The sequence below is a fragment of the Festucalex cinctus genome, chromosome 6 (assembly GCF_051991245.1).
Source record: "Festucalex cinctus isolate MCC-2025b chromosome 6, RoL_Fcin_1.0, whole genome shotgun sequence".
Classification (NCBI taxonomy): Eukaryota; Metazoa; Chordata; class Actinopteri; order Syngnathiformes; family Syngnathidae; genus Festucalex; species Festucalex cinctus.
Genome location: NC_135416.1, coordinates 7,455,060 through 7,481,925, shown reverse-complemented (window position 1 = coordinate 7,481,925; position 26,866 = coordinate 7,455,060). Strand labels below are relative to the sequence as shown.

At 39.9% G+C, this 26,866-nt stretch overlaps 2 protein-coding genes and 1 long non-coding RNA gene across 4 annotated transcripts; 1 reads left to right on the top strand and 2 right to left on the bottom strand.

Moving 5' to 3' along the window:
- Positions 1 to 513: 513 nt before the first annotated feature.
- On the top strand, positions 514 to 15,333 carry LOC144020362 (3',5'-cyclic-AMP phosphodiesterase 4C-like). Its single transcript, XM_077523744.1, has 17 exons — positions 514 to 726; positions 2,638 to 3,314; positions 4,800 to 4,937; positions 5,453 to 5,580; positions 5,668 to 5,850; positions 7,008 to 7,047; positions 7,158 to 7,228; positions 7,461 to 7,623; positions 8,567 to 8,660; positions 8,747 to 8,904; positions 9,146 to 9,244; positions 9,382 to 9,546; positions 9,638 to 9,737; positions 12,016 to 12,170; positions 12,318 to 12,440; positions 12,602 to 12,784; positions 13,564 to 15,333. Exons 2-17 carry the CDS (start codon positions 3,273 to 3,275, stop codon positions 14,326 to 14,328), a joined length of 2,607 nt encoding a protein of 868 aa, XP_077379870.1. The 5' UTR covers positions 514 to 726; positions 2,638 to 3,272; the 3' UTR covers positions 14,329 to 15,333.
- LOC144020365 (uncharacterized) lies at positions 8,692 to 10,561 on the bottom strand. Its single transcript, XR_013283858.1, has 3 exons — positions 10,242 to 10,561; positions 9,620 to 9,724; positions 8,692 to 9,540 (listed from the first exon to the last, which is right to left on the bottom strand). It is a non-coding gene; the product is annotated as an uncharacterized LOC144020365 (long non-coding RNA).
- LOC144020363 (ADP-ribosylation factor-binding protein GGA2-like) lies at positions 15,225 to 26,488 on the bottom strand. 2 transcript variants are annotated; one of them, XM_077523745.1, is made up of 16 exons: positions 26,293 to 26,488; positions 25,463 to 25,547; positions 24,891 to 24,966; positions 23,830 to 23,928; positions 22,438 to 22,561; positions 22,257 to 22,357; positions 22,089 to 22,169; positions 21,876 to 22,007; positions 20,569 to 20,773; positions 20,294 to 20,476; positions 18,894 to 18,940; positions 18,682 to 18,785; positions 18,443 to 18,579; positions 17,308 to 17,477; positions 17,097 to 17,207; positions 15,225 to 15,737 (listed from the first exon to the last, which is right to left on the bottom strand). In XM_077523745.1, the coding sequence occupies exons 1-16, from the start codon at positions 26,333 to 26,335 to the stop codon at positions 15,627 to 15,629; spliced, it is 1,809 nt and encodes a 602-aa protein (XP_077379871.1). In that variant the 5' UTR covers positions 26,336 to 26,488; the 3' UTR covers positions 15,225 to 15,626. The 2 variants fall into 2 exon arrangements, with proteins under 2 accessions (XP_077379871.1, XP_077379872.1); XM_077523746.1 differs by lacking the exon at positions 26,293 to 26,488 and having other exon boundaries at positions 24,891 to 24,959.
- Positions 26,489 to 26,866: the final 378 nt, after the last annotated feature.

Here is a 26,866-nt window from a genome sequence, read left to right as displayed (position 1 = left end):
ATTTTGTTTATGTTACATATTTAAATATCTTTTTTTTTATCACACAAAAAAAACATCTCGCACATTATCTTTGGATATTTACAAACGTCCCACACATTAGGCTATAGTAACATTTACAGTATATATAAAATTGGAGCAGATAGTCCTGTTTTAAATTGCAAACCATCTAGCTGTTGATCTGAATGGTCCTAAGAGACGAACAGAGACATGAGAATAATGTTTTTTTTGTTTCTTTTGTTTGTTTTTTTAATGGAGAAGGGGAGGGGGAGGGGTGCTGTAGAGGTGGAAAAGGTCAATGATTAATTTCAATTGAAAAAAAAAAAACAGGAGTACAGTATGAGGTACTAATGACGAGATTATTATTGGACAGTGCATGTGGGAGTTAAGGAGGGGGTTGGGGATGCAATGGGCTTCTCCATGAAGCTGGTAGGGGGTTGAGGGGTTGGCGTGTGCATGTGTGTGTTGTCTGTCTGGTTGGTTGGATGAAGAGGAGGAGGAGGAAAAAAGAGAGGAGATCCGGCGAGGGTGGGTATGAGGGAAGCTGGTATTCATGAAGACGCAGGGCGTTTGTGACACATGCACGGCTCGTCTGCAGGCAGCCAGCACGGACAGCGACCAGGAGGAGGGGGAGGAGGTGGAGGAGGAGGTGGTGGTGGTGGTGGTGGAGGAGTAGGAGGAGGGAGAAGAAGAGGAGGACCGGCCCGCCTTCATTCGGACGCCATCAAGGTGAGTGTGTTGTTGTTCCAACAAATGCTGCAGCCTGACGTGTCATCCGTGTGCGCGTACGAGGGGCATCCCTCATGCTGCATCTTCATATCTGCCTCCTGCATGTATGTCACTGTGTCACCATCCTCCTCCTCCTCCTCCTCCTCCCAGTGCGTGTTTGTGCTCATGCAGACTAGTTGACCCTATGTGTGTGTATGATGCCAGGTGATCAGAAAGCACAGCGATATGCCGAGCGGCTTCCGACGCAAAAAAAAAAAAAAAAAAAAAAAAGGAATTGGGTCATCGTCGGACGGCTGCGAGTAATTATATAACGGGAGGGAGATTTGGTGTTGCAGTATGCTCTCGGAATTAGCTCGCGCTCCCGCAAGGCCACTACAATGACACCGTGTTTATGTTGTGCCACCGTCGTCTTGCTCAAAAGACAAGAAGGCCTTCTTAAAATTTCGATTCATTTATGGTAAAACTACAGATGACTCAAAAGGGAAATCGACGGGCCAAAATTTGGTTTGGTGTGCGCCAGTTAGCTTGGAAGTGTTTGAATTTCAGATGAAGTGCTTTTCAAGTGCTCAGAGTTTGAAGCATTTCTCACAAAAATAGAACTGATGGCATCATGGGAAAATGCAAGAAAATTCATAGCAGTAATGTTATGATTAAGTTGTGATATAATATTTTGAGAATTCAAGTTATATGTATGAGAATTATGTAATAACATTCAATCTAATAAAACTCCTGTTATGCAAATAGGTGTATAATGCTTTTTTAAAAAGGTTATAATAGACACGTTATAATGGGGAAAAAAATTGTCATTGCGATAAAAAACTTAATTCCTGTAATATTATAGTTGTAATATTATTACATTATAAATAATAAGACTAAAGTATTTTTTTAAAAGGAGAGTGTGTGTATTATTTAGTGCCATCTCATGGTGAACTAAAAGAATGCAACGATTTTCAAGCACGTGCACTACTATGCCTCAGAGAGAACATACTTATCAAGGTTACCGCCAATTACTACCAATTATTACGGTATTTGGAATGAGCGAGTGAGCAGCGTAAGCGGCGAGCAAGAGTGGCGAGCCAAACTTGTTGGAGAGGCTAACAGCAGCAACTAACAAAAGCTGCTAGCAAGAACTAGCTGGATTGGCTAACAAGAACGGCTAGTGGGAGAAGCTAGCAATAGTTAGCCTGCTAGCTTGCTAGCGAGAGCAAAGCAGAGGGAGACAAGCGGCCGGATCGAGAGAAAAAAAAAAAAAAAGTAATATAGTTCGACATTACTAGAACAATTATATAAAAAATGTACATTGATGTGATTGTGATGTGTTTTTAAACTGAAAGAATTATTAGTTCACCACTAGATGGCGCTAAATAATACACACTACCATTTATTTCCCTGTAATATTTCAAATGTATTCTTTGAACTGAAGAAGCCTTTTCGAAGTGCAGTTTGCTTCTGTCAGAAAAATGCACGCCTTTGGAATTACAAAATGTATTCTATGCTAATTACAACCTTATACAATCTTTTGTGCAAGTCTGAGGGCAAGGAAGTAAAGCTTATTCCTCTCTCTCCTTCTCTGATATTGTATTATCATTTTGCTATGAGACAAAGCAAGATGTCTGACGCCACTCGTATAAGGCAAATGATAACTGCCTGTGCATGTATGTATAATATGACCTTGCGTAAGGAGAAATAGGGAGACACTTAGAAGCAGCCTTCCTGATTGATTTGAATCACCTCCTTGAATGTAAGTTTTGATTCAATTGCATCGTATTATTGTCAGTGCTTGTCCTATCTTTCGTTTACTAAAGCGTTGACATTTCCCACAGATCCCTTCCAATATCTGTAGTTTGCTGCGAAAGCTTGAACAATTGACGTTAAAAGTAACCTTGAACGCTGTTTGCTGCTCCCTCGCAGGCAGAAGTGAAAAGACGCTCAAGCAACTTGTGACCTTCCGAGATGACTTCCAAGCAGTGATGCTCGACATCCCGAAAGGTCACCGCAGACCGCGACGCTTCTGGACTTCTGTACTGCACCGGGGACAGATTCAAACGACGTTGGAACTATGCAAGGAAGATTCCGTGTTGGATTAGCGAATTTGGGGACATGTTTTTTCCGTAAGTCTCCCAGCCGCGGCATCATGGACCCTAACCGGGGTGTGTTGTTGCCTCACCAGGCCCAAGCGGGACCACATGCTGGTGGATCTTCACGCCAGAAACTCTTTGTTTGCTCTAACATGGAGTGAGCTTTGTGGAGTGCGTGTCAATCTCTTAAAACAAACAAGCCAAAATAAAACAAAAAAGACGGAGCCTCAGAGGGGGATCCGAGGGGTCCGGTTTGAGCCTCCTGACGTGACGGTATAGCCTCAATGGACACAGACGGCGACCCGGTTTGACGCGCCAAAAGCGACCAACTCCCCGCAACTCCCGAACCCCGTCTACCCAGGTTTAACCTTGGAGTGACCCGTTACCTCTCCGGTCCTGGCTCTCCACCTGCTCTGCTGCCTGGGTTCCGGAACGCTCCGCCCTGGGGCCCAGAACGAGCCAATCAGGATGAAGAAGAGCCGCAGCGTGCTGTCGGTAACTGGAGAAGAGGTGAGGTAGTAAAATATAGAGTAACAATATCACAAAATAGAATGTCAAGCATGAAACCGTTTAGGCGATCATGAGTTAATGCTGCACTTTATTGTGCTGCTCCTTCTCGTGTGCCCAACTTGGCCACCGGGTGGCAGTATAATGTTATTTAGTCATGTAGATACAAATGAAGAAGAATATACTCATACTCCTGCTTCGGGCTGTGCATCTCACCAATAAAAGATTATTCTTTTTTCCCCTCAAATAAATAAATAAATAAATAAATAAATAAATAAATAAATAAATAAATAAATAAATACAAATGATTCTATGTGTATCTCAATAAATGGATGATTAGAGTGACCAGATTTTAAAACTTAAAAAAAAAAAATTTAAAAAAAAATGACACTACCGTTTTGCTTAAAATAAAATATACAATAAATTCTTACAAGGAACTATTTACATTTACAACAAATGTAATCACTAGTCAGTCTTTAAGTCGGGTCATTTGTATCTCTCCAGCACCACTGTACTTTTTACTGGTATCCCTGAGATGCTAAGCTACAATACAACTTCCCACCAGCGGAAGTAATATTTTTATTATTTCAGTTGTTTACCAGAAGTAGAAGACAAAGGCAGCCATTAAAAAGGTATGCATCCACCCATCCATCATCCATTTTCTTGACCGCTTATTCGTCACAAGGGTCGCGGGGGTTGCTGGAGCCTATCTCAGCTGTCTTTGGGCAGTAGGCGGGGTACACCCTGAACTGGTTGTCAGCCAATCGCAGAAAGGTATGCATACATTTTTAAAAACAAGAAATGTGATGGCAAAAAACAAAAGTTTTGCCAAGAAAGTATTTACCTGACTTCATTAAGTGCGGCTTATTGAATGGAGGAAACAAGGTCGAGACAAGAGCAAAATGGAACGGAATACTAATCAAACTAGCCAATACAGTGTCAATAAATGTTTGGGTTAACTGTCTGCAGTGAAAGACGCGCATACCTGGTGACTTTCACACATTTCGACCTTCCTTTGTGCTCGCAGTGAAGGTCTAAGTAAAGGAATCCACTTAGATGATACTTGGATGCTCTCATCCTGGATGAAGGGCATGATAGCATGCATTATTCAAACGGGCTTTTATTGATCAAACTCACAAGTGCCTTTTTTTGTGAGCGACTCCGTATATTTAGATGTGCGCACGCGTGCGAGCATCCTTCCACATCTGCCTCTGGATGACAACATGAAGCGCAGCATGGGAGTAACACGGCACGGTTGCCTAGCAACTGCTACTGTCCCCCCCCCCAAGTGTTTTGTTGCTACGGTGCTGCAGTGCAGATCAGCCTCCAAGAGATCCCGTCTGTAGCGGCCTTATCTCACACACACTTACACAGATGTGCACACAGGGTTTTTTTTTTTTTTTTTTTTTTTTATTAAAAGCTTTTTATACACTTAACTGTTGTATCCACAGAGACTTGAAGCTGGTCGGTCTCCTTGTTGTCTCACAGGGTGAGGACGCTCACATAACGGTTGGTGGGGGTGAAAAGTCAGAGTCGCCGCGCTACAGCCGATCCTACACGTCCGGGGCCACGCTGGGGGCGGAGCTACGTAGGGGGAGGAGTAGGAGACTCTCATCTAGTCTACAGGTAGTCAAGACATAACATGGGCGCACCACGATGGCCTGGCAGCCTTAAAGTGGAAGTCAACCGTAAATGTGAGCTCACTCATCTAAACATGACATTCGGATTCATATTACATTTGTGGAATGTGAATTGTGAAGCAGAATCCAACCATTTTTATCCATCTCAGGGGGCGGCCATTTTGCCACTTGCTGTCGACTGAAGATGACATCACAGTTGCTCAGGCAATGACCAATCACAGCTCACCTGTTTTCTGAGGCTGAGCCGTGATCGGTTGTTACCCGAGATCTGAGCAACTGTGATGTCATCTTCAGTCGATGGCAAATGGCAAAATGGCCGCCCCCTGAGATGGATAAAAATGTCTGGATTTTGTTTCATAACTCATATTCCACAAATGTAATATTAATCAGAATGTTAGGTTTAGAACATATTGTTGTCAAAAACATTTTTTTGACTTCCCGTGTAAAGTATTCACTTCAGCCACAAGAAATGCAGTTTATTTACACTTGTTAATGTCACAGGTTCCCTGCTGGCTGCGCCCTCGCGACCGCACTCGCTCGCCAGAGGTCCTCGGCAACGTGTCGCGTCCCACAACGCTGCCCCTCCGCATCCCGCCGCGCATCTCCATCACGCAATCTGACGCTGACAGGTTGGCACACACGCCCTGCCACCTCCATGTTTCTATTGCTTTCACAAATCCTCTCCAATGCAATTCCACTAACACTTTTTTTTACAGCTATGAAGGAGAAAATGGCGTCTCGCCCGCTCACACGCCGCTGGGCTCGCAGAGTCCAGGACTCACTCTCAATACGTCCTTCCCTCAAAGCCAGAGGAGGGAGTCCTTCCTCTACCGCTCGGATTCAGACTACGACATGTCGCCCAAGACGGTCTCGCGCAACTCGTCACTGGCGAGCGAAGGGTGAGAGGATGAGTGAGGTTGTACATATTGTACTTTAAACACTACTCTCAAAAAGGGTTAAGTATGTCCATGAGACTGAAATGCACAGTTTGACCTTCTGTAAACTTTTGAATGCAGAACGCTGTTGTTTCTTTAACAAGGAGGTAAAAGGCAGGATTCCTAAAAGTTGTTTGATCCATGTAACGGTCCAAGGATGACCACTTTAATGCCTTCCAGTGTTGTATTCATCAACAATGACAAAATGATTTTGTTGACGGCCCTTTTTGTTTCATCTGGATAATGTGATGATAAAAAGGTAAACATGGCTTTGTTTAAAACATAGATGGGAAATAGCAATCGTAGCTTTTAAATTGAACAAGAAACTGAAGAAACAAGGGCGCTCTAATGTTTTTTGTTTTTTTTTCATGACTGAAGATAAAATGTGACTCAACAATCAGTTTTTTGATAAATTTCATTGGAAACTAAAGTTTTCTAAATCATTCCTGGCGCAAAATGGCCGCTAGCTAGCTTCAGGCTAAAGATAGCTTTGTTGCACTAATGTGTGTTACTGTTACGTGAACAACATCCAGGGATTTTGGTCGAGGCATTAATGTAATATGCTGTTATATTATACAGAATTGAGCCATTTTTGAGTGACAGTCTGAAATATGGCGGGAAATGCAGCATTTTAGGCCTCAAGTGCTAAATGAACAGCTCACTACTTTTCCACTACTGTTCTTACATCTCAAACTAGATTAAAACCTTATTGAATCTCGACTAAAACTGGACTAGGGAGGCATTTTTCATCCAAAAGATTAAAACCAAGATGGCTGCCAAAAACAACACTACTCTCTATCTCTTCTGATAAGACTCTGTGACACACCTGCAATTGCGAGATACTGACAATCAATTGTGAGATGTCGCCTTGGTTTAATGATGTCAAGGACTGCATGAAGACCAATTCTAATTAAATCAGGAAATGTAATGTTCCATTAAAGGATCAAACAACTATTGAGAATTTTGCCGTTCAGCTCTCTGTTAAAGAACAGTAAGTTGTACCGAAACATTTAAACAGCGGGACATTCAAAGCTGAAACCTGAATTAATATCCTTTATTTTTTTGTGAGTAGTGTATGTGCAAGCGTTTTAATTGTTTACATATGTTCGTCCTCTTTTTAGACACACAGGGGAGGACTTCATCGTTACTCCTTTTGCTCAGGTGAGTAGAGCCTCAACGAGGACTGTAAACGTACAGTTAAGTTTGGCACGGTAAGAATGTGTTGCCATGATTTGGCTCTAAATGTAATTAATGTGATTATTATGTTTAAGGTTCTGGCCAGTCTGCGATCGGTGCGGAGCAATTTTACCATCCTTGCCAACGTCTCCACTCCGACAGTGAAGTCAGTTTATTTATTATTATTTCATATAATTGCTGTGTCTTTTTTTTTTTTTTGCTTCAACATGTTATACTTGTATTTAATTCTCTAAATGCATTAAAATTGTTTGTTTGTCCCATTATAGTTTATTTCATGCCCGTTATTGTATTTTATTGGTTTCACACGACTGCATATGATATTGCACTTTTTACCCCATTCAAGACAATTGCATGCTTACCAACCACGGTGACCTCAGGAGGTCTCCGCTGGGTGGAGTGTGTGTGCGTCCCAGGGCCACGCTGTCGGACCAGCAGTACCAGCAGCTCGCTCTGGACACGCTGGAGGAACTGGACTGGTGTCTGGACCAGCTGGAAACCATCCAGACGCACCGCTCTGTCAGCGAGATGGCGTCCAACAAGGTAAAGGACAGAATATTTGAGCTTTATTCCAAATCCTTGAAAGTAAAGGAAAAGATGTACAGGAATCCACCTGCATATTAAATTTTATTGATCATTTAATCCAAATGTTGTGCTTTGTGAATTTATCATTTAAAATAATCGTTACATGACAGGGGAAAAATTGTCTACAAATGGTAATTAAATAAATATTTATGATACATGAAATACAACTGAAATGTATGTAACAAATGCAGTAAAAAAAAAAAAAAAAATTTGCATCTATAACATTGCATGGTTTGGACATTTAATTCAGCAATGGTTTAGATACCACTAGAGGGAGCCAAACATGAGAATCTCTGATCAGCAATTAACTCATTCACTCGCAGCCATTTTCATTGAAGCAACCCCCTTCGCTCCCGGCTGCTTTACTGGATTTTGACTGATTTTGCACGGCCCACAGAATATTGTGTTCTATTGCTATAAAAACATGGAACCTACCAAAAGAAAGATTAGAGTCTCTTCTTTCATCAGGAAAAAAAACAGGATATTTCTATCTGTTTCCTGTTTTGCAGAAATTAGCATTAAAATATAGCTCAGTTTCATCATTATTCACAAATCTGTTTAAAACTGCGTGGAAAACAGCTTGTTGCAACATGGCCCTGGTTGATCTCTTATACTCTGCTGCCACCTCCTGACCGTTTTTGTAATAACTATCATTGCTTCAACATTCATTTCAGTTCAGAAGCTGCATCAAAGCCTTCTGTATACTCTAGCAAAAAAAAAAAAAAAGTATAAATATGTCTTTGGGACACTGGTAATATTTAAAATAGAACGTATTTATACGTTTTTGGGAGCAAATGAGTTAAACAAAATACAAAATTAGTAAGGATGTCAGTTAAAAAAAATTTCCCCACTAGTTGTGTACTGCATTGAGCACACCATGTGTTATTATGTGGTGTCACAGTTCAAGAGGATGCTGAACAGAGAGCTGTCCCACCTGTCCGAGATGAGTCGCTCAGGGAACCAGGTGTCAGAATACATCTCCAGCACCTTCCTGGGTGAGTAAAGCCATATTCCTATTACAGCAGACCAACAAAATAAATAATTTAACATTATGCATGTGCGTGCGTGTGTGTGTGTGTAGACAAGCAGAATGAGGTGGAGATTCCTTCCCCGACTCTGAAAGACAAACCGATGAGTCAAATCAGCGGCGTGCGGAAACTGTCACACAGCTCCAGCCTCTCCAGTACCTCCATGCCTCGCTTCGGGGTCAACACGGACCATGAGGACGAGCTCGCGAAGGTCTCGGCGAAATCATTTATTAAATTTTTTGTCAAAAGCATGATTTTCACACCAAAGAAATCACATCAATGTCAGCAATTGTTGGCGCTATAGAGACTATGTGGGACATTTCTTAACACATTCATTCCCAGACCAGCAAAAAATGCATCATTTGACGTCTTTTTCCGTCAATGGCAGTGAATGAGTTAAATAAGGTTTTGTACTGTATTTTGCATGCCTGTGCGTGTATGCTTTGAAGCAGGAGTTGGAGGATTTAGACAAGTGGAGCTTCAACATATTTCAAGTTGCTGAATTCTCCAACAACAGACCACTTAGCTGCATCATGTACACCATCTTCCAGGTACGCAAACTGGGTTTATGAGGATTTTTGTTTTGAATGACCGAGTGTGGACTTTTAGTAAAGTGTTGTTTTGACACATTTATTCATTCATGGCACCCCTGTACTTTTTTTTTTTTTTTCAAATTTCACCTCCCCAGGAACGAGAGCTGCTGAAGACCTTCCGCATTCCCGCTGACACCTTCGTCACTTACGTGATGACACTGGAGGACCATTACCACGGCAACGTAGCGTACCACAACAGCCTCCACGCTGCCGACGTCACCCAGTCCACACACGTGCTCCTCTCCACTCCGGCCCTCGATGTATGAAAAGATGAGGAAGAAGAGGAACATGAGTCATAATTTCAATTTTTGGAGTTCCCTGATCGATCCTTACTTGGTCTTCTCCCCTCAGGCCGTCTTCACTGACCTGGAGATCCTCGCCGCCCTCTTTGCCGCCGCCATCCACGATGTTGATCATCCTGGAGTTTCCAATCAGTTCCTCATCAACACAAGTGAGTCCCTCATTTAAGACAATGTGATTACTGTCAAATGGCTTAACAGAAGTTATTCCAAAGTCACTTTCCATACAGAGCAGGTTTAAGATTGTGCTCTCTGAAATAATGAGAGTGGTTGAGAGCAATAGAAGTTGGTATAATGCGGATAATGATAGGGGTGGCAATACCATTAATAATAGTGCGGTGATATGCAAATGATGTGCTTGAACACTGCTATTAACAGGACTACTAATACCACTATGGTGCAAAGCGAAATGAGAAACTCTTAATTTGAAAGCTAGCGAACAAGTACGTGACAGAAAACAATTGCTTTGGTGGCAGCTTATATAAACTTGTTTTTTTTTAAGTTTAAGATCACAATAAATTCAATAGTTCAAGTTAAAATGACACCCAGTAACGTGCGACCCCCTGCCAAGGGTTAAAGGGATCGTTCGGCTTTTTTTTTAACATGAATCTCAATTTGATCCTCACCTCCCGTGTGTGCGATCAGCACTGACTTACCCCTGACAGCGTTCGGTGACACCAGTTCTGGTCCGGCGTTGGACGAGAGGAAAATAGTGCAGCAAGCTGTTTGGGGTGTCGGAAATAAAGCGTTTTTCTAGCGTTTTTTCGTTCGGAATACTCCTTTCCTGAAAAAAGTCAGACGCCATTACCGCCAGCCACTACTTTTCTGTTGTTCGTATCACTGCGCGGCGCCCTGTAGACAGCGAATTGACGCACTGCTGCCAGCTGATCCTTCCGCCTGAAGTTGTTTGCCTTTTCGAAGGCGGAAGTATCAGCTAGCTGGCTGCAGTGCGTCGGTTAGCGCTCTACAGGGCGCCGCGCATATTTGAATTGTTCTGTGTTAGACAAGATGGCGCAATATGGCGGGAACCTACCATTGTTGTTTTTAGAGCTGCAGACAATTTTATTTGGACTCAAATGACAGAAATGGGGAAAAAATGAATTCCTCTAAAAGTGGATAAAACAGATGAGGTACCGTATTTGTGTTTGTCCATGTTAGCCTGCTATTTCTTATTTTATGGAGAATGACGTTAAAAGGATACTTGACTCATTGAGTCATTTTCAGCAGAAAAAGTTCATATTTTGTCCAGAATTAACTAGATAAATTCATTATTTGCTTGTATAATTAACATTTTTTTGCCACTTGCTGACTTAAGATGACATCACCTATGCTGAGGAAGTAGATAACAACCAATCATGACTCACCTGTTTTCTGGGTTTGGTCAGCAAACTGAGCCATGATTGGTCGTTACCTACTTCCTCAAGCACAGGTGATGACATCTTCAGTTGACAGCAGGTGGCAAAATTAGTACTTTAAGGTATTAATTGTACATGAAAAATAACGAAGTTGTGAAATTAATTCAGGACAAAATATTAACTTTTTGCTGCTGAAAATGGCTCAATGAGTCAAATATCCCTTTAATACAGTGATTTTCTAAAAAGTGTGGGACACGTACTACTATTGGTATGCGAAAGTAAAAGCTTTAGTTTTCGGAAGATGATGACGTTTTAGGAGCGCGAGGATAAGCAGTTTTCCACGTTTTTCCACTAAAAAAATAGAACATAAAAAAAACATTAAAAAAAAAAAAACTTAAAAAATATCATTTTGACTTGGAGTATAATATTTTTGCTATAAAAAGATATATGATAAAAATATATGGGTGTTTCCCCTCAAAATATTCCTTCTCATAACATTATTTTCTAAAACTAGCAAATTTTCCAATTCAATTTATGTATAAATGTTTTTATTTTTCAGTAACATTATTTTTTATTTAACTTAACTTTTATTCACAATGTGTATGTTCATGTACTTGTATGTACTGTTCAACTGGATCATTTGTGATCTTTTTTTATTCTTTACCTATGTTAATTGAAATCATATAATTTTCAAACTGTGTGTAATGAATGTTACAGTGGCTTTCAAAAAGAAATATACTTGGGTGATACCAGGTATCATATCGGGCTGATATCGGGCCTTATTTCAAGGTATCGGTACTTGTGACAGCAGCCAATACCAGTATTGGCCGCCATCTTGTGGCCGTTTTACAATTAGGAACTAGAAATGAGAAATAAGAAAATTCCCGTTAATTACATGCAATTTAAAAAAAAAAAAGTATTATAGTAAGATGAGATACATATTTCTTTAAATTATCTGTGGTTTTGAGAGAAAATGTTCATGTATCAAATGTACTAGTGGTGTCTTTACTTTGCATCGGTATCTGCACAATCTAAATTTTGGGTATTCAAGTAACTGTTGTTGTGATGCGTCTAGACTCAGAGCTGGCACTGATGTACAACGATGAGTCGGTCCTGGAGAACCACCACCTTGCTGTCGGCTTCAAGCTCCTGCACCAGGACAACTGTGATATCTTCCAGAACCTCACCAAGCGGCAGCGGCAGAGCCTTCGCAAGCTCGTCATCGACATCGTTAGTGCCCCGTTGCTATGACGCGCTCCCACGCGTAACCGTAAAGACAGCCACGTTTAAAATGGGCTAAAGTGTCACGTGATTTAAAAATAAAATTATTAAGAAAATGAGAAATTGTTGTTGTTGTTTTTTTTTTCCCTTCTCTAGGTTTTGGCCACAGACATGTCGAAACATATGACCCTGCTGGCAGACCTGAAGACCATGGTGGAGACGAAGAAGGTGACCAGCTCTGGCGTGCTCCTGCTGGATCACTACAACGAGCGCATTCAGGTGGGTTGCCAGATTTGAACATTTTGACAATAACAAGATCCAATAGATGGAGCTATGGAGTAACTAAAAAATTGTCAAAGTTTTTTTTTTTTTTTGACTACTGGGAATAATGATATAATTTCCTGGACCAACTTTTAGAACTATCAAGGTCATTTTTGCAGGTCCTGCGGAACATGGTGCACTGCGCTGACCTGAGCAACCCCACCAAGACCTTACCCTTGTACCGGCAGTGGACAGAGAGGATCATGGAGGAGTTCTTTCGCCAGGGCGACAAGGAGAGGGAGCGCGGCATGGAGATCAGCGCCATGTGTGACAAGCACACCGCCTCTGTGGAGAAGAGTCAGGTAAATTTCAAATTACACCCAGGAAGGCCGGAGCCCGGACACAAACCCGAGTCCTCAGAACTGCGAGGCGGATGTGCTATTTTATATTATATATTTATTTTGTTTTTGTTTTTTTTGTATTTTATTTTATTTATTTACTGCCCAGAGCCAGCTGAGATAGGCGCCAGCACCCCTGCGACCCTTGTGAGGAATAAGCGGTCAAGAAAATGGATGGATGGATGGATTTTATTTATTTTTATTTTTTTATTTATATATATTATATATATTTTATATATTTTAATTAGTATATATATATATATGTATTAGTGTTATTCCGATACCGTTTTTTGGCTCCCGATACCGATACCATACCGATACTTAAGGTTTTTTTTCCTCAACATGAAAAAGCTGTCCTGCCATTGGTTTAGAGCATTCAAGGGCCAATAGGATATCTTAGATCGGCATGCAGTGAACATGTCACATATCAGTGAATGTCGTGCACCAGCAAGACGCAAGATGCTGCATCCAAAATCCTATATTAGCGTTGGAATTAATGGTATCGGCATGTTACTTGTGAGTAGTCACCGATACCGATACCACTGTTTTAATGCAGTATCGGCACCTCTGCCGAACGTATCGGAACAACACTAATATATATATATATATATATATATATATATATATATATATATATATATTATATTTCTACTTTATTTACTTCCCATCACTGCTTTGATAACATCGCGAGTTACTGTACTTGCATGCAAGCGCGTATTATTCACAGTCCTCTTGCCCTTCAGGTGGGTTTCATCGACTACATCGTCCACCCGTTGTGGGAGACGTGGGCCGACCTGGTGCACCCCGACGCCCAGGAGCTTCTGGACACATTGGAGGAGAACCGCGAGTGGTACCTGACCACCATGCCCCAGTCCCCGTCGCCTCCCCCGGACAGACACTTGCAGCACGACCGCTTCCAGTTTGAGATCACGCTGGAGGACTTGGAGCACAACAACCACAACCACGTTCACAAGAGGATCGGCGGCGGCGGCAGCGGTGGTGGTGGCCGGAGGGTACCCTGCCTAGCCGAGAGCGAGACGGAGGACGAGAGGAACCACAACAGGGAGCAGAACGGCGTCAGTGACGAGGATGAGGAGGCTGGCGAGAAGGAGGAGGAGGAGGAAGAAAACACCGTGGAGGAGCAGGTGGAAGACGAGACTGAAAAGGAAGAGGAAGCAGATGACGAGGAATCCAAAGTAGTGGAGGATGACGATAATCCGGATGAAGACGGAGCCCCGCAGGACGGAACGAATGAGGACGCTGGAGACGGGAATGTGGAGGAAGAAGCAGAAGGACACGTTGAGGAGGAGGAAGACGGAGACGAGGGAAATATTGACGAGGAGGTGGAGGACGAAGCGGCGGGGGATGACGACGACGAGGAACAAGAGGTGGTGGAAAATGATGTGGAAGAGGAAGGAAATGCTGAGGAGGAGGCGGAGACTGAGGAGAAAGAAGCGGAAGAAGAAGAGAAAGACGAGGATGGAAACGACGAAGAAGAGGAGAGTTAAACCATCGTCGGGAAGATGCGGATAAAAAACGCGGATTAGGCGAGAGCCACTCGAAAAACGTCCGAGCTGAGACGTCAGCGGGCGGAACCTCTCGCAGGAGGCGGCACCGGAAGCTGTTCTCACGGACCTTTGGACGAGGCTCACAAAAATAAACACATACATGCAAAATAAGTTTGTGCCTGTTCTCCCGAGATCACCGACTATACTTGCCATCGTGTTGTGTGTCCCACCACTCCCGACTCGTTTGTCAAAAAAGGGGCGGAAAAAAAACGTGAAGTCTGTCGTCTTGTTTTCACACTTAAATGTGGCGGTAACGCGCTGCCAAGAAATAAAATCAATGTCATCACCTTAATGAATTGCAGGCAAGTTAACGACACCCGGTATACTCACGACGGCTCGTCGTCCATGAAGCAATGGATTGTGGGTAACGGGTTCAAGAGTGTGACCGTCTTCCACAGATCAACTTTTGTTTTTGTAAAAAGGCAAGTTTTTGGCACTTTATCACCTCTGTTACATACGTGTACATAACAAACCATGTATTTTAATCTTCTGATGTCATATCAATCAAGGTGAACTATTTTTACCTTTTCGCCAATGACATAAAAGATCTACGAAGCAATTCCAAGTTCCAAGCAATTGTATTTTTTGTTGTTGATAGGGTAATCTAAACTATAATGCAATAAAATATAATTGTGTGGAATTATCTGACAAAAAAAAATTTACGTGAACATTTTTTTGAATATATGTGCTCAAACAAACAAGTATGGATACAGTATGACGTGTCCTGGCTGGTCCAACAATATTATAGCCCACCGAAGGAGGTTCAAAATCTGTGTTCAAAAAAATAAATCAACATGATTTTGAACATTTTAAGGTGAAATTAAAAGCAAAGTGTCCACTGATTTATTTTTTGTTTAATTGACAAATATTGTTTTCCCGAGTCAGCAAATATCATCACGATTTACCATGTGAACAGATTAAACAGTTTCAGATGGTTAACACTGATCTGGTGCTTTATTCACAGTTCGTTATGAATGCGGTCAGATGTGAAATATGTAATTGGCACAATGGAATCACATGATTCCAGCTGCGGTAATGACACAAAGAATGCATGGATAAAACCCAAACATAATTGTGGCAAGTGTAACTGATAAACACCGTAACAGGCCATATTAGGAAGAAAAGCTCAAGTCCATTTTGATGCATAAAAAATACTCCATTTTCATTTTAAAGCCCTTGAAGCTGACCAGATGTTAAGGTTTTTTGTTTTTTTTTGAGCATGTGTGCACGTGGTGTTTTCAGCAGCCGATCAGAGACGTCCAGTCCGGGAAGTTTTGTATCTCTCCGATCTCATTCAACTGTTGGCGTCCGTGTGTCAGAGCGAGCTTGTAGCGCAGAAGCATTTTACACTGAGGAAGCAAACATGAAAAGTGTCAGGCAAAGTGCGCAACTCCATCAAGGTCAAACAATTTCATCGGCGTCAAAATTGACGGAACTCTGCCAAGTAATTTTTGAAAGGGATACGTGACTCATTGAGCCATTTTCAGCAGCAAGTAATTATATATTATTAGTATAATATATTTTCTCTATTATTAAGTCTTCATGTACAATTAGTACCTTTAAAAAAATAATTTTGCCATTTTTTGTTAACTGAATATGACATAACGTGCTCAAAAATCAGCTAACTTTCTGGGTTTGGTCAGCATACATTTCATTTTCCTATGTATGGGAACTTATGGCCCATATTTAACAGGATACGTGAATGATTGAGCCATTTTTAGCAGTAAAAATTAATATTTTGTCTACAATTAATTAGGGATGTAACTATATCCAAACGTCACGATATGATATTATCACAATATGAAGCTCATGATACGATATTGTGGAGTGGTTGCCAATATTTAAAAAAGGTTACAATATTGTGCTTTTGTACATAACATCAATGTTATGTTATTATTGTTATTATGTTATTATTATTATGTTACATTGTTAATGCACACACACATTGAGTTCCTCCACATATTGACTTATTTCATATTACGTTCCGCTTCATCTGACAATTAGTGTAGATTTTAAAAATAGAAGGGCCAAAACATCCCTAATGAAAATTTAATTGCACTAATAAACTAGCCACCAGAGGGTGCTCGAACTGCACAAATGGAAATCAACCAGACTTTCTTTAACAGATGTGTTGCATTTAAATATCGTGAACACGACGACGACGATATTGTGGCAGTTTTAATCACAATATCACGATATCGTGCTTATCGTTACATCCCTACAATTAATGTGGTAACTTCATCATTTTTCATGTACAATTAGTACATTTAAAAAATATTTTTTCTACTTGCTGTCGACTGATGATGACATCACCCGTGCTGAGGAAGTAGGTAACGACCAATCATGGCTCAGTTTACTGAGCAAACCCAGAAAAAAGGTGAGCCATGATTGGCCGTTACCTACTTCCTCAGCACAGGTGATGTCATCATTAGTAGTTAGATAGCAGTAGAAAAATTATTTTGTAAAGGTATAAATTGTACATGAAAAATAATGAAGCTATCAAATTCATTCTGAACAAAATATTAACTTTTCACTGCTGAAAATTGTTCAATAAGTCAAGTATCCCTTTAATATTATGAAAATGCTTTTGTCTTAATAAAAGCCTTGACTTAAATGCCTCTGCCACTATATGAGGAATCGCAGTATAACTTTATCGGCTGAGGTAATTATCATCATCTTTTCAAAACTCATCATATGAGATGACTCACCTTGTGTGGATTTGCTAACAGGACGACCTGAGCAATGGCAGGCGGGGGCTGGAGGGGGTTGTATGGAGGCAGGTGTGTTGTCGATGCAGGTTGAAGTTTCACCGACATGCTCTGCAGGACGAAAAAAATAAAAAATAAAAAAAATAATAATATTGAAATTGACAGTGTGCTCATCATTTGTTGGAGATTTTGCTGGTTGAGGCGTTTTCACCTTTGGGACGGCAGCTTGAAACATGAAATCTTTCACCTCCATTGAGGAAGTGTTCACTGTAGATATGACGACCACGGCGACGTCAGGATGACCGGGCGGCGAGTCCCTGGCGAAATGAAGCGAAACGTGGATGCCGCCCTGGTCGTATATGGTGATGGGTTCCAGCTGACCTGTCAAAAGAAGTTGACACAACTTACGGCTTTTGCTTTTCATTTTTAATAACTGTTGGTTTTTACACATTTGTTTGGGTGCATCTTGAACTTTGGCGCAATGAATTTTCATTGGATCATTCTAGTATATTTTTTATTTTCCTCATTTCAATGCATTGTTAATGTTCTGTGGACTTTATTATGGTGGCTTACAAATGATATTAAATATTAGATCAATTTTCTTAAATAAAACAAAAGAGTAGAAATACACAATTGTGTGCATAAACAAAATATTAATTTAATGAATTTATTAGATATAAATATACTTAAAACATGAAAAATAATTTTAAAGGGATTCTTGACTCATTGAGCCATTTTCAGTAGTAAAAAAAAAAAGTTAGTTTTGTCTATAATTAATGTGGTAACTAAATTATTTTTCATGTACAATTAATACCTTGAAAAAGTATTTTTTCTACTTGCTGTCGACTGATGATGACATCACCTGTGCTGAGGAAGTAGGTAACGACCAATCATGGCTCAGTTTCCTGACCAAACACAGAAAAGAGACATGATTGGCCGTTACCTCCTCAGCATAGGTGATGTCATCATCAGTCGACAGCAAGTAGAAAAATTTCTTGGGCTCACTTTACTGACCAAACCCAGAAAACAGGTGAGCCATGATTGGTCGTCACCTACTTCCTCAGCTTAGGTGATGTCATCTTCAGTCGACAGCAAACGGAAAAATTAGTTTATAAAGTTATTAATTGTACAAGAAAAATAAGGAAGTAATCAAATTCATTCTGGACAAAATATTAACTTTTTACTGCTGAAAATGACTCAATGAGTCAAGTATCCCTTTAATGTTTATTAACAGAAAGTATTTTACATATTTTATATCCACATTTTAATCTTTTAAAGTCCACTCCCCCTCATCAAATTATGACCTGGGCGCATCTTTCTAATTTAAAAATCATATATAGACGTACTAGACTTGATGGTCTCCATGGGAACAAAGATATTTTTCAGCACATGCTGTTGACAAGCGCCGTCCCCCAAAGGTGCTGCTGGCGGTTGAGAGGGATTTGAACAGAATCCTAAATTTGTGAGCTGTTGATTCTCTGACCTGATAGGAAGCAAAACAAAAAACAAAAAAAAACCAGTGTCAGCCAAATGTCAACTTATGTACGTAAAAGTGTCACGTCTTGGTTTCGTTTGCTAACATCACCATGAATTTATTTCGTTTGGTGAAGAAGAACCATTTTCGCCACATCCCCAAGATCTCAGCAAAGCGCCGCTCATCTCAGTCGTTGGACAGACTACTCCATTGAGCTGTGGGAAAGATATGTATTTGCAGCTTTTAAAATTACAAACAAATCACATTAAAGCAGTGGTTCTTGACCTTGTTTGAGGTGCTGACCAACTACATTAAAGCCTCACCTGCATAAGCTCGTCATAATAAGACTTGGGAGATAGAAGAAGCAACTCTGGAATCAAAAGGTATGACAAAGTTACACACGTCTCTGTCGTAAATAACAAATAGAATCAGCAATATGGCAAAATGGTTGATGATGCCAATAGAAGGGGAATTTGCGCCCCCTTGAGGACAGACGTCTCCATATTTGGAAGAGGTCTGTATTATGGGGACAAGCTAAGGTTAGCTTATTGTTGGTTGAGAGTGACGAGAAAAATTGAATGACCGTATTTCTTTGTTGAGCTAACTAGTGACAGAGGACTCATTTCTGCTTGATAATCAACTATTGCAAGATGTGATGTGATTCTGATTCATTGATTGGATCCGCCAAAAATGGACATTACAGCAAACAAAATCTCGTTGATTCCAGGGATGTTGGCTGCTGCCATATCGTATGTTTGAGCACCGAAAGTTGCTTGTTGTTTTGCCCTTAATAAGACTGAGGGGGGGAAAAAAATGAGAAAGCGCTCGCTGGTAATAGTGTGAAAAAAAGCAATAAAAAAAATGATAAAAATTGATTCAAACAAATTTGCAGAAAATTGCCCAACAAAGAAATTCATCTTTTAAATTGCAATATGTTGTCAGAAAAGTTTCTCTGGTTTGTTATGCCAAAATCAAACAATGAGTTAGAAAAGAGACAGAAAAAAGGGGGGAAATTTAAAAGGTTCCACAACATAAATAGTAAAAAAAAAAAAAAAAAAAAAAGTTATTTAAATAATAGGCGTATCACAGGTGATTAAAATTTAAAACTTCAATCGTTAACTCACGATTAATAAATAATATACAGCATTTTTTTTTTTTTCAATTTTCATAATCTTGATAACAAAAAAGTGGAAAAATGTTAAACCAATAGCAATATGGCTGCATCTTTTAGTCATTAATACAGTAATTTCATAATAATTCATAAAATTGAGTTAGAATTAAAAAGATGTCCTGGAAAAAAAACGAGCGTGATATTGATTTGTGTTGACCCTTATATTTCTGCCACTAGATGGCAGAAATGCATTCGGAAGATGTTGGTGACAGCTCAATGCATTTTTCTTTTCATATTAAAAGCTCTCGTTAACTATCGTTATAATCGTTAACATGAAGTAACTTGCAAAATTCTGCACAGTTTTAAAATTGCAAAATACAACTTGACCCCAGTCGCCAGAAATATATGCATTATTATTAGTACATATATCACTTTTACGTTTACAGGCTTTCCAAGCAAGAGGTGGTCATTAGTCACATGTTTAAAAAATAAAAATAAAAAAATAAATAGTGGCCTTAATTAAAGTAACTTGAAATGTATGCAGTAATTTTGACACCCTTAATAAATAAATATATTGCATCATGTTTGTTTTTTTTAAACTTGCTATCATACCTGATTGTGGAGGGTTCTGCTCAGCAGCAGAGTTGCAAGCGCTTTCCAGACAAGATGAAAAGACTGGTGAGGAGGAGGAGTCTATCGAAAAAGGCCAGTCGGCTTTCCTGTCCGTCTGAGGCGAGTCGAGAGCCGAGAAGTCGATGAGGTGGTAGCTCTTGATCTGTCGGGCGCTTGCGGGAGCTACAAACAACAACAACAACAACAACAACACTCGGTCATACAACCTAAAGAATAAATCAACAGATCGCTAATTTGACAACATGCGGCCTCACTCTTGCTTCTTTCCGTCACTTTTCGGTCACTTTGACTTCTTCTGTTACACTCCCGCCTCCCGGCTCGCTCCTTGTAGGCGTTCACGACCAGCGTGAGATCGTCGTTGGCCGCCAAGATCTGCGTCAGCGCTTCGTCGTCGTCAACCGTGTCGCTCGCCAGCCGGAAAAGGCTCGGCCTCAGGCGCTCGCAGCTCTCAAACAGGTCCTGAAATATACAAGGTGGAACTGTTAAATATTAACGCGACAGTCCCTTTTTTCCCTTATGATTGGAGAATTGAAATTTTAAAGACAGGTGTGAGCAACAGGCAACAAACGACAACAAACATTTGTTGGACAACTAATCAATTCATTTGCTAATCAATCATTTAGAAACTTTGTTTAATTTAAAATTCACCAAACACTCAACAGAAAATATTCTCGGATTTTTGTAATTATCCATGAAAGCAAGCATATTTTATTTGTGTTGAATCAAAATTTGTCCACATCTGCTTTTACTTTGAAAAACAATGATACCCTTTTTACCCACTATAAAATATGAAAGACCAAACCAGTAACTAAATATTTTTCATTAATTTATGTTTGGGCATTTTTTTGCAATACTGAAATAATCCAACGTTTTAATAGAGTGATGGGAATTTATTTTATTATTATTATTTTTTTACCCGATTCATCAATTAATAGACAAAAAAATAAACAAATCACCACATTAACTGATTAATAAAAGCTGTTAGCTAATTTTTTTTCACCTTAAAATTGGTCATCAAAATGTATTCATTCATTTCCAATAACACATTCGGTTAATTGATATATTGTGAATAAAAAAATAAATGAATCAGGTGCATCTCAAAGCCTGATACTGAAATAATAATAATAATAATAATAATAATAATAATAATAATTTAAAAATATTTTTTATCCGATTCATCAATTAATAGACAAAAACAATCAACAGATTAAATGATTAATAAAAGCTGTCAGCTCTTTTTTTCCCCACCCTAAAATTAGTCATCAAAATGTATTTAATTTATTAATTTCCAATAACATCTTCTGTAAATTAATATATTGTGAATAAAAAAAAAGAATACAATAAAAATCAAGTGCATCTCATAGCCCATTTCTTTTATAGTTCACTTACTGGCCATGATGATAATCTCAAATTAATACAGGATAAATATATTGTGAGGTTTTAGTGGAAAATATCCCTTAGGTTAAATATTTCAAACTTGAAAGTGACATAATACAAGAGCTGTAAAAAAAAAAAAAGGAAAAAAAGATTCAGCTTTAATTAGATTCAGCAGTAATGTTACCTTTAATTGGTCACTGGGCTGTAAAGGTGCGTCAGTGTGTTTGTCCAACATGTCTCTTAGTTGCTTGGTGCTGCTCTCCACCGCCTTTAGCGTGAATTCACGCTTTGACGCTTTCTCCGCCTTTTCCTGCTCCTAAAGGACACAACACAATTGTTGAACTAAAAAAAAAAAAAAAAGATGACCGAGTGCTGTATCCTTCATATGAGGCCTCACCTCTTTCATTGTGCTTTTAATGAGCCTGTTGGCGGTCTCCAAGTCTTCGGGACGTCCGCTTTTTAATAATCTGGCTAGGAGCTGGAAGAAGTAAAAGAAGAATAACTCTTTTAGTGATGGTGAAAAAAATCCCTTTGATGAACACACAACCAACGTTCACATACACACCGTGGCTTTGTCTTCTTGGTCAAAAACCGAGTCTGTGGCTCTTTGAGGTGGAGGGGCCATTATGATATTATCGGCTAGTTTGGGATCCTTTTTAATGATCCCTAAAATCAGCACATTGCATGAAGGATGCAAAAAATAATAATAACGTGAACGTGACACAACTTGCGGCGTTGTACTGCACCTTGTTTCTTGAGCATGGAGTAGGCTTCCTGAATTTTTGTTTCCTCTTTGAGCCAGAGTGTCCAACCATAAAGAACCTGAGTCAGCCTATCTTTCACCGTCTGGGCAGTCCACGAACCGAAGTACTGCGCAGAGGGAGTGGACCAAGTCAGAATGAAACTGACAGAACCACGTTAAGTGTTGAACGCCGTGACGTCATTCATAGTTCATTTTGATGTGTGGAGATTTGCAGTAAATTGAAACTGGGAATGGCTTCATGTAAACAGATGGCCTCTTTGGTGAAGAACTGTTCACTATATATTAATTTTTTTTCAAGATTCTCTACTGATATGACCGTTTTGGTTTGGGGCATTGCGCTGTTATGATGTTGTTAGTTGCTATGCAGTTATGTCCCTTGTGATATTTGTAGTTGCTATGTTCCATGTGATGACATTTATGTTTGCTATACAGATTCTGTCTCTTTTGATGATATTTGTAGTTTCTATGTCCATTTTGATTTCATTTGTAGTTGCTATGTCCCTTGTGATGTACTATGCAGTTTCTATGTCTCTTTTGATGATATTTGTAGTTTCTATATCCCTTTTGATTTCATTTGTAGTTGCTATGTCCCTTGTGTATGACATTTGTGGTTGATATGCAGTTTCTATGTCTCTTTTGATATTTGTAGTTTCTGTCCTTTTTGATTTCATTTGTAGTTGCTATGTCCCTTGTGATGACATTTGTGGTTGCTATGCAAATGCTACATTTCTGTAATTGTTGCTTAAGTCCTGTATTTTAGGTTCTTTATTTTTTTTCATATACACCTTTATTGTGTTATATAGCAATAAGCAACATCATATTTATTATACAGAAATATTTTGGTCCTATAGGATCGGCCTAAATTGCTAAAATAAAAGCAAATAAAGCATAAATGAATATCAAAGTTAATCTACATGAATTACACTAAACATTTTGACTTTCATTCTTCTAAGCATTCACTATGACAGCATTCCGCCTACCAACCAACCGAAATGAAGCAGAGTTGGTTGTGTTTTTTTCCACCAAATTGCAGCCTTTATGATTTATAAATTGCATTCCACTGCATTGCGATGTTGATTTTAATTTGATTACGTGTTCAGCCCTACTACTATCTAACAAAGTGCTGCTTGTTGTGAATATTTCTCCCATCATCTAATGCCTATTAAGTCAATTTTTTGCCCACAAAAGAATCATGACATTGACGGTTTGTATCTGGAAAAACTCTTAATTCGGGTCAATTGAAAGTCGAGGTACAACAGTGTTTTTGTTTCGATGATTTGGTTTGGTAAAATGTAAAAAAAAAAAAAAAAAAGGAGGTCCACCAGCATCCCAAATTGCATTGTAATGTTAATTCCTGCACTACATACAAACGTACCTTTGGCGTCAATACTTTGATGAGCTCGTTGAGGAATCGGAATTTAGCTGCTTCACCGTGGAACCTTTTGCCGCAGTTGTTCATGCACGCCTCGAGAACCTGGGAACAAGAAGCGGCGACAGCTCACCCCCAACTGAACGGAACAAGCTAAAGTTACATCCTCCTTCTTGGCTAAACGGCGAGGAGAGCCGTATCGCTGGATGTCACATGAGGGGTCAGAAGATCCAGCGGGTGACACTTTTAAAGTGGAACAACGTGGGCTATGGATGGCCAACAGAAATCCATCATGTTCAGGCCAACATGTGATAAAAGTTAGTCGCACATATTATTCTCACACCACAGTTATGTACAAAGAGAAAGCAACGGTTCCATATGTCCTGATACATCTTTTTCAGAGTCATGGAGAATCCACAGCCTCTCCCTGTTGAGACCATTTTGGGGATATGAGAACATGCTAAAACAATTCAGAGATGAGACCACCTCCTGAGGTGATTTCAGTTTCAGAACCGCATCTAAATTAACTCTCAATGTGTGTGCAAAATAAAGTGAATTTATTGCCTTCGGGTCCAACATGAGACACTAATGACTAATTGGAATCTCCAATTAACGTAAATGAGTGTATTTCTACAAACGGTGATTGAGCCTTTATTTTCCAACACCGTGGCGTGATCCAACGTCAGTCAAATTGAATGCTAATTGAGAACACGCGGGGAACTCATTTACAACATGCAGTAAGACTTCACACTTCATCCGAGAAACCGTTAGTGTGCTTCGGTGCTGCTGTTTTTGTTAGCAACAGAGTTAAAAAGCTGTTAAACCTTCAGTGTCTATGAACTAAGGCCTCTACAGTTAATACTTTTTTTAATTTCCTGGTAGAAAAGGGGAGGTGTTTATTTATTTGCTTTATTAACTATTGTGTACACTATTTGAGGAAATACAGTGCACGTTCTTTTACAATGCAAAAAAAATGGGGGAAACCTTGAGAAGCATCCGAGTACAAAGAAGACGTGCAACTGTGGACCATCTTCAAACAATAATACACTGGGATTTTGATTACTTACAGTCAGAGCTTGAAGAGCCTCTTTTTCTTGGGGAGACTGGATTTTATGAGCAAGAAGACTGAGAGCAACCTGTGGACTGACATGAACAAAATCAGATATACTGTATAATGTAGCGGACATGCAGTGTTAAAAAGATTTTGATTTTTTGAGAAATGTAATATTACCAGATAAAAAAAAATGATATCTACTCCTTTGTCATATCTACTTTTTTTCCTTTTTCTTTTTACATTTGCTTTATGTACTGTACATATCAGGTGACGGAAACATCAGTTTCACTCAGGAAGACACCAAAACACGTAATAAATGCGGTTAGAGAAGGACGGAAGCCTCAATATTGGGGTCTGCAGTACAGAACCCACAACACAAAGGTGGATGACTGAGAATTTACACAAAAAGTCAAAGATGAAAGAAACTGTTTTTGTGTTGCTCCTCACACTAGGATGGGATGTCATAACGGCAATATGACAACATGGATGTGAGGAAATATCACTGCGCTTCAACCGTAAAACCCATTGTGTATGCGTAAATAGTTCAATATAGCAGTTCTGATCTCATTTGAACACTTTGCTCACCCATCAGCCTCCTTGTTGACCAATTCAAAGAAGGCCTGGATGCAGTCCCACCTGTCATCCTGGTTGTTCGGATCTGTGGCCTGGTCTGGACAAATAAGAATTGATACACAATTGATATCAGGCAACTACCTGTGCAATTTAAAAAACACAATAGAATGGGGACGTGAGAATATGAGACAGATTGACATCTTAAGGTGCTCTTACCATTCTGGCAAATTCTGTTTCTCTTAATAACTCACTCATTGTAGAAAATGTTTTACTTTACTACCTATCAACATTAACTAACTGTATCTCCTTGTTTAAAGTTAGTTCAAAGAGCACCGTTGCTACTTTAGTGTTGTTTATGCAAAATACAATTTCCCCACTTAGTCTAGTTTCTCTGTTTAGACAAAATGAGTAAACAGCCCCTTTTGCATCGCTATATATCATGTGACATTACATCACTTTAAGAATTACAGAACCAATGTCAACCTTTACCTAACTTTAGTTCATGTTACAGATGATTTCACATGATAGTAATATTATACCGACATTGCGCGCGTGTTAAATGGACCAACTTCCTGTTACCACCAATATTTCCGATACAAAACGCCTATTGATGATAAACGCGTTAAATTGTTTACGTTGTTGGTTGCAATCACACGGTCACACAAATATATTTCCAAAAGTACATGCATGCGTGTCACGAGTCGTGACTCTTAAGTGGCGAACACAGCAGAAGCCATGAGGAGATGCGTTCACTGACAATGCGTCCAAACAGCAACGCAAAACCCGAAAGCAACCAAGTCAAATGAACTGATGCGAAACATTTCCGAGTGCCGTCTACTCACTGAGCCATGACTCCAAAGTTGGATGGCTGTCGTCGTTCGCCATGGCCGCTTTGCTGCTGCTGCGCGTACGTCCGGGTTGGTTTGGTTTTCGAGAGCTAGTTGTCGACGTGTGTGAGAACTGAGAAGTGTCACTTTGGGGGAAGCAACGATGTCAAACTGGCTTGCCCGAGACATGTGACACCCACACCGCATTCACTCGTCACACTTTGTGTACACTCCACACACGTACACAAGAGTTGGCCTACTTAGCTAGTCCCACATTCGCATATAAGTTACTCTTACTGTACTTGAAACTGTCCTCCGTTTACGACGGAGTTACGGCGGCGAATGAATTATTGTCATAAAGAAGGAAGGAGCGAAACATGGATGAAAGGAAGGACATAAGGACGAAAGGAAATAAGCACACGCAATGAAAATGGAGATGGGGAGGGGAAAACGTACGAAAGGAAGGATGGGGGAGATAGGATGGAAGGAAGGAAATAAGAAAGCAGGGTAAATGGAAGGAAGGTTGGAAGTTATGAAAACCACCTCTAGGCAATGATTGTAAAACAAATCAACTGTATGATGATAACTG

Bases quoted from the DNA above. Each gene is read 5' to 3' on its own strand.
- LOC144020362 (XM_077523744.1), top strand. From the start codon at position 3,273: ATGAAGAAGAGCCGCAGCGTGCTGTCGGTAACTGGAGAAGAG. The intron at 8,661-8,746 runs GTGAGTAAAGCC...GTGTGTGTGTAG, and splicing joins CATCTCCAGCACCTTCCTGG to ACAAGCAGAATGAGGTGGAG. The intron at 9,738-12,015 runs GTGAGTCCCTCA...TGATGCGTCTAG, and splicing joins TCAGTTCCTCATCAACACAA to ACTCAGAGCTGGCACTGATG.
- LOC144020363 (XM_077523745.1), bottom strand. From the start codon at position 26,335: ATGGCGAACGACGACAGCCATCCAACTTTGGAGTCATGGCTCA. The intron at 25,548-26,292 runs GTGAGTAGACGG...TTATTTGTCCAG, and splicing joins AACTTTGGAGTCATGGCTCA to ACCAGGCCACAGATCCGAAC. The intron at 18,580-18,681 runs GTGATGTTAGCA...GCTTCCTATCAG, and splicing joins CCAAACGAAATAAATTCATG to GTCAGAGAATCAACAGCTCA.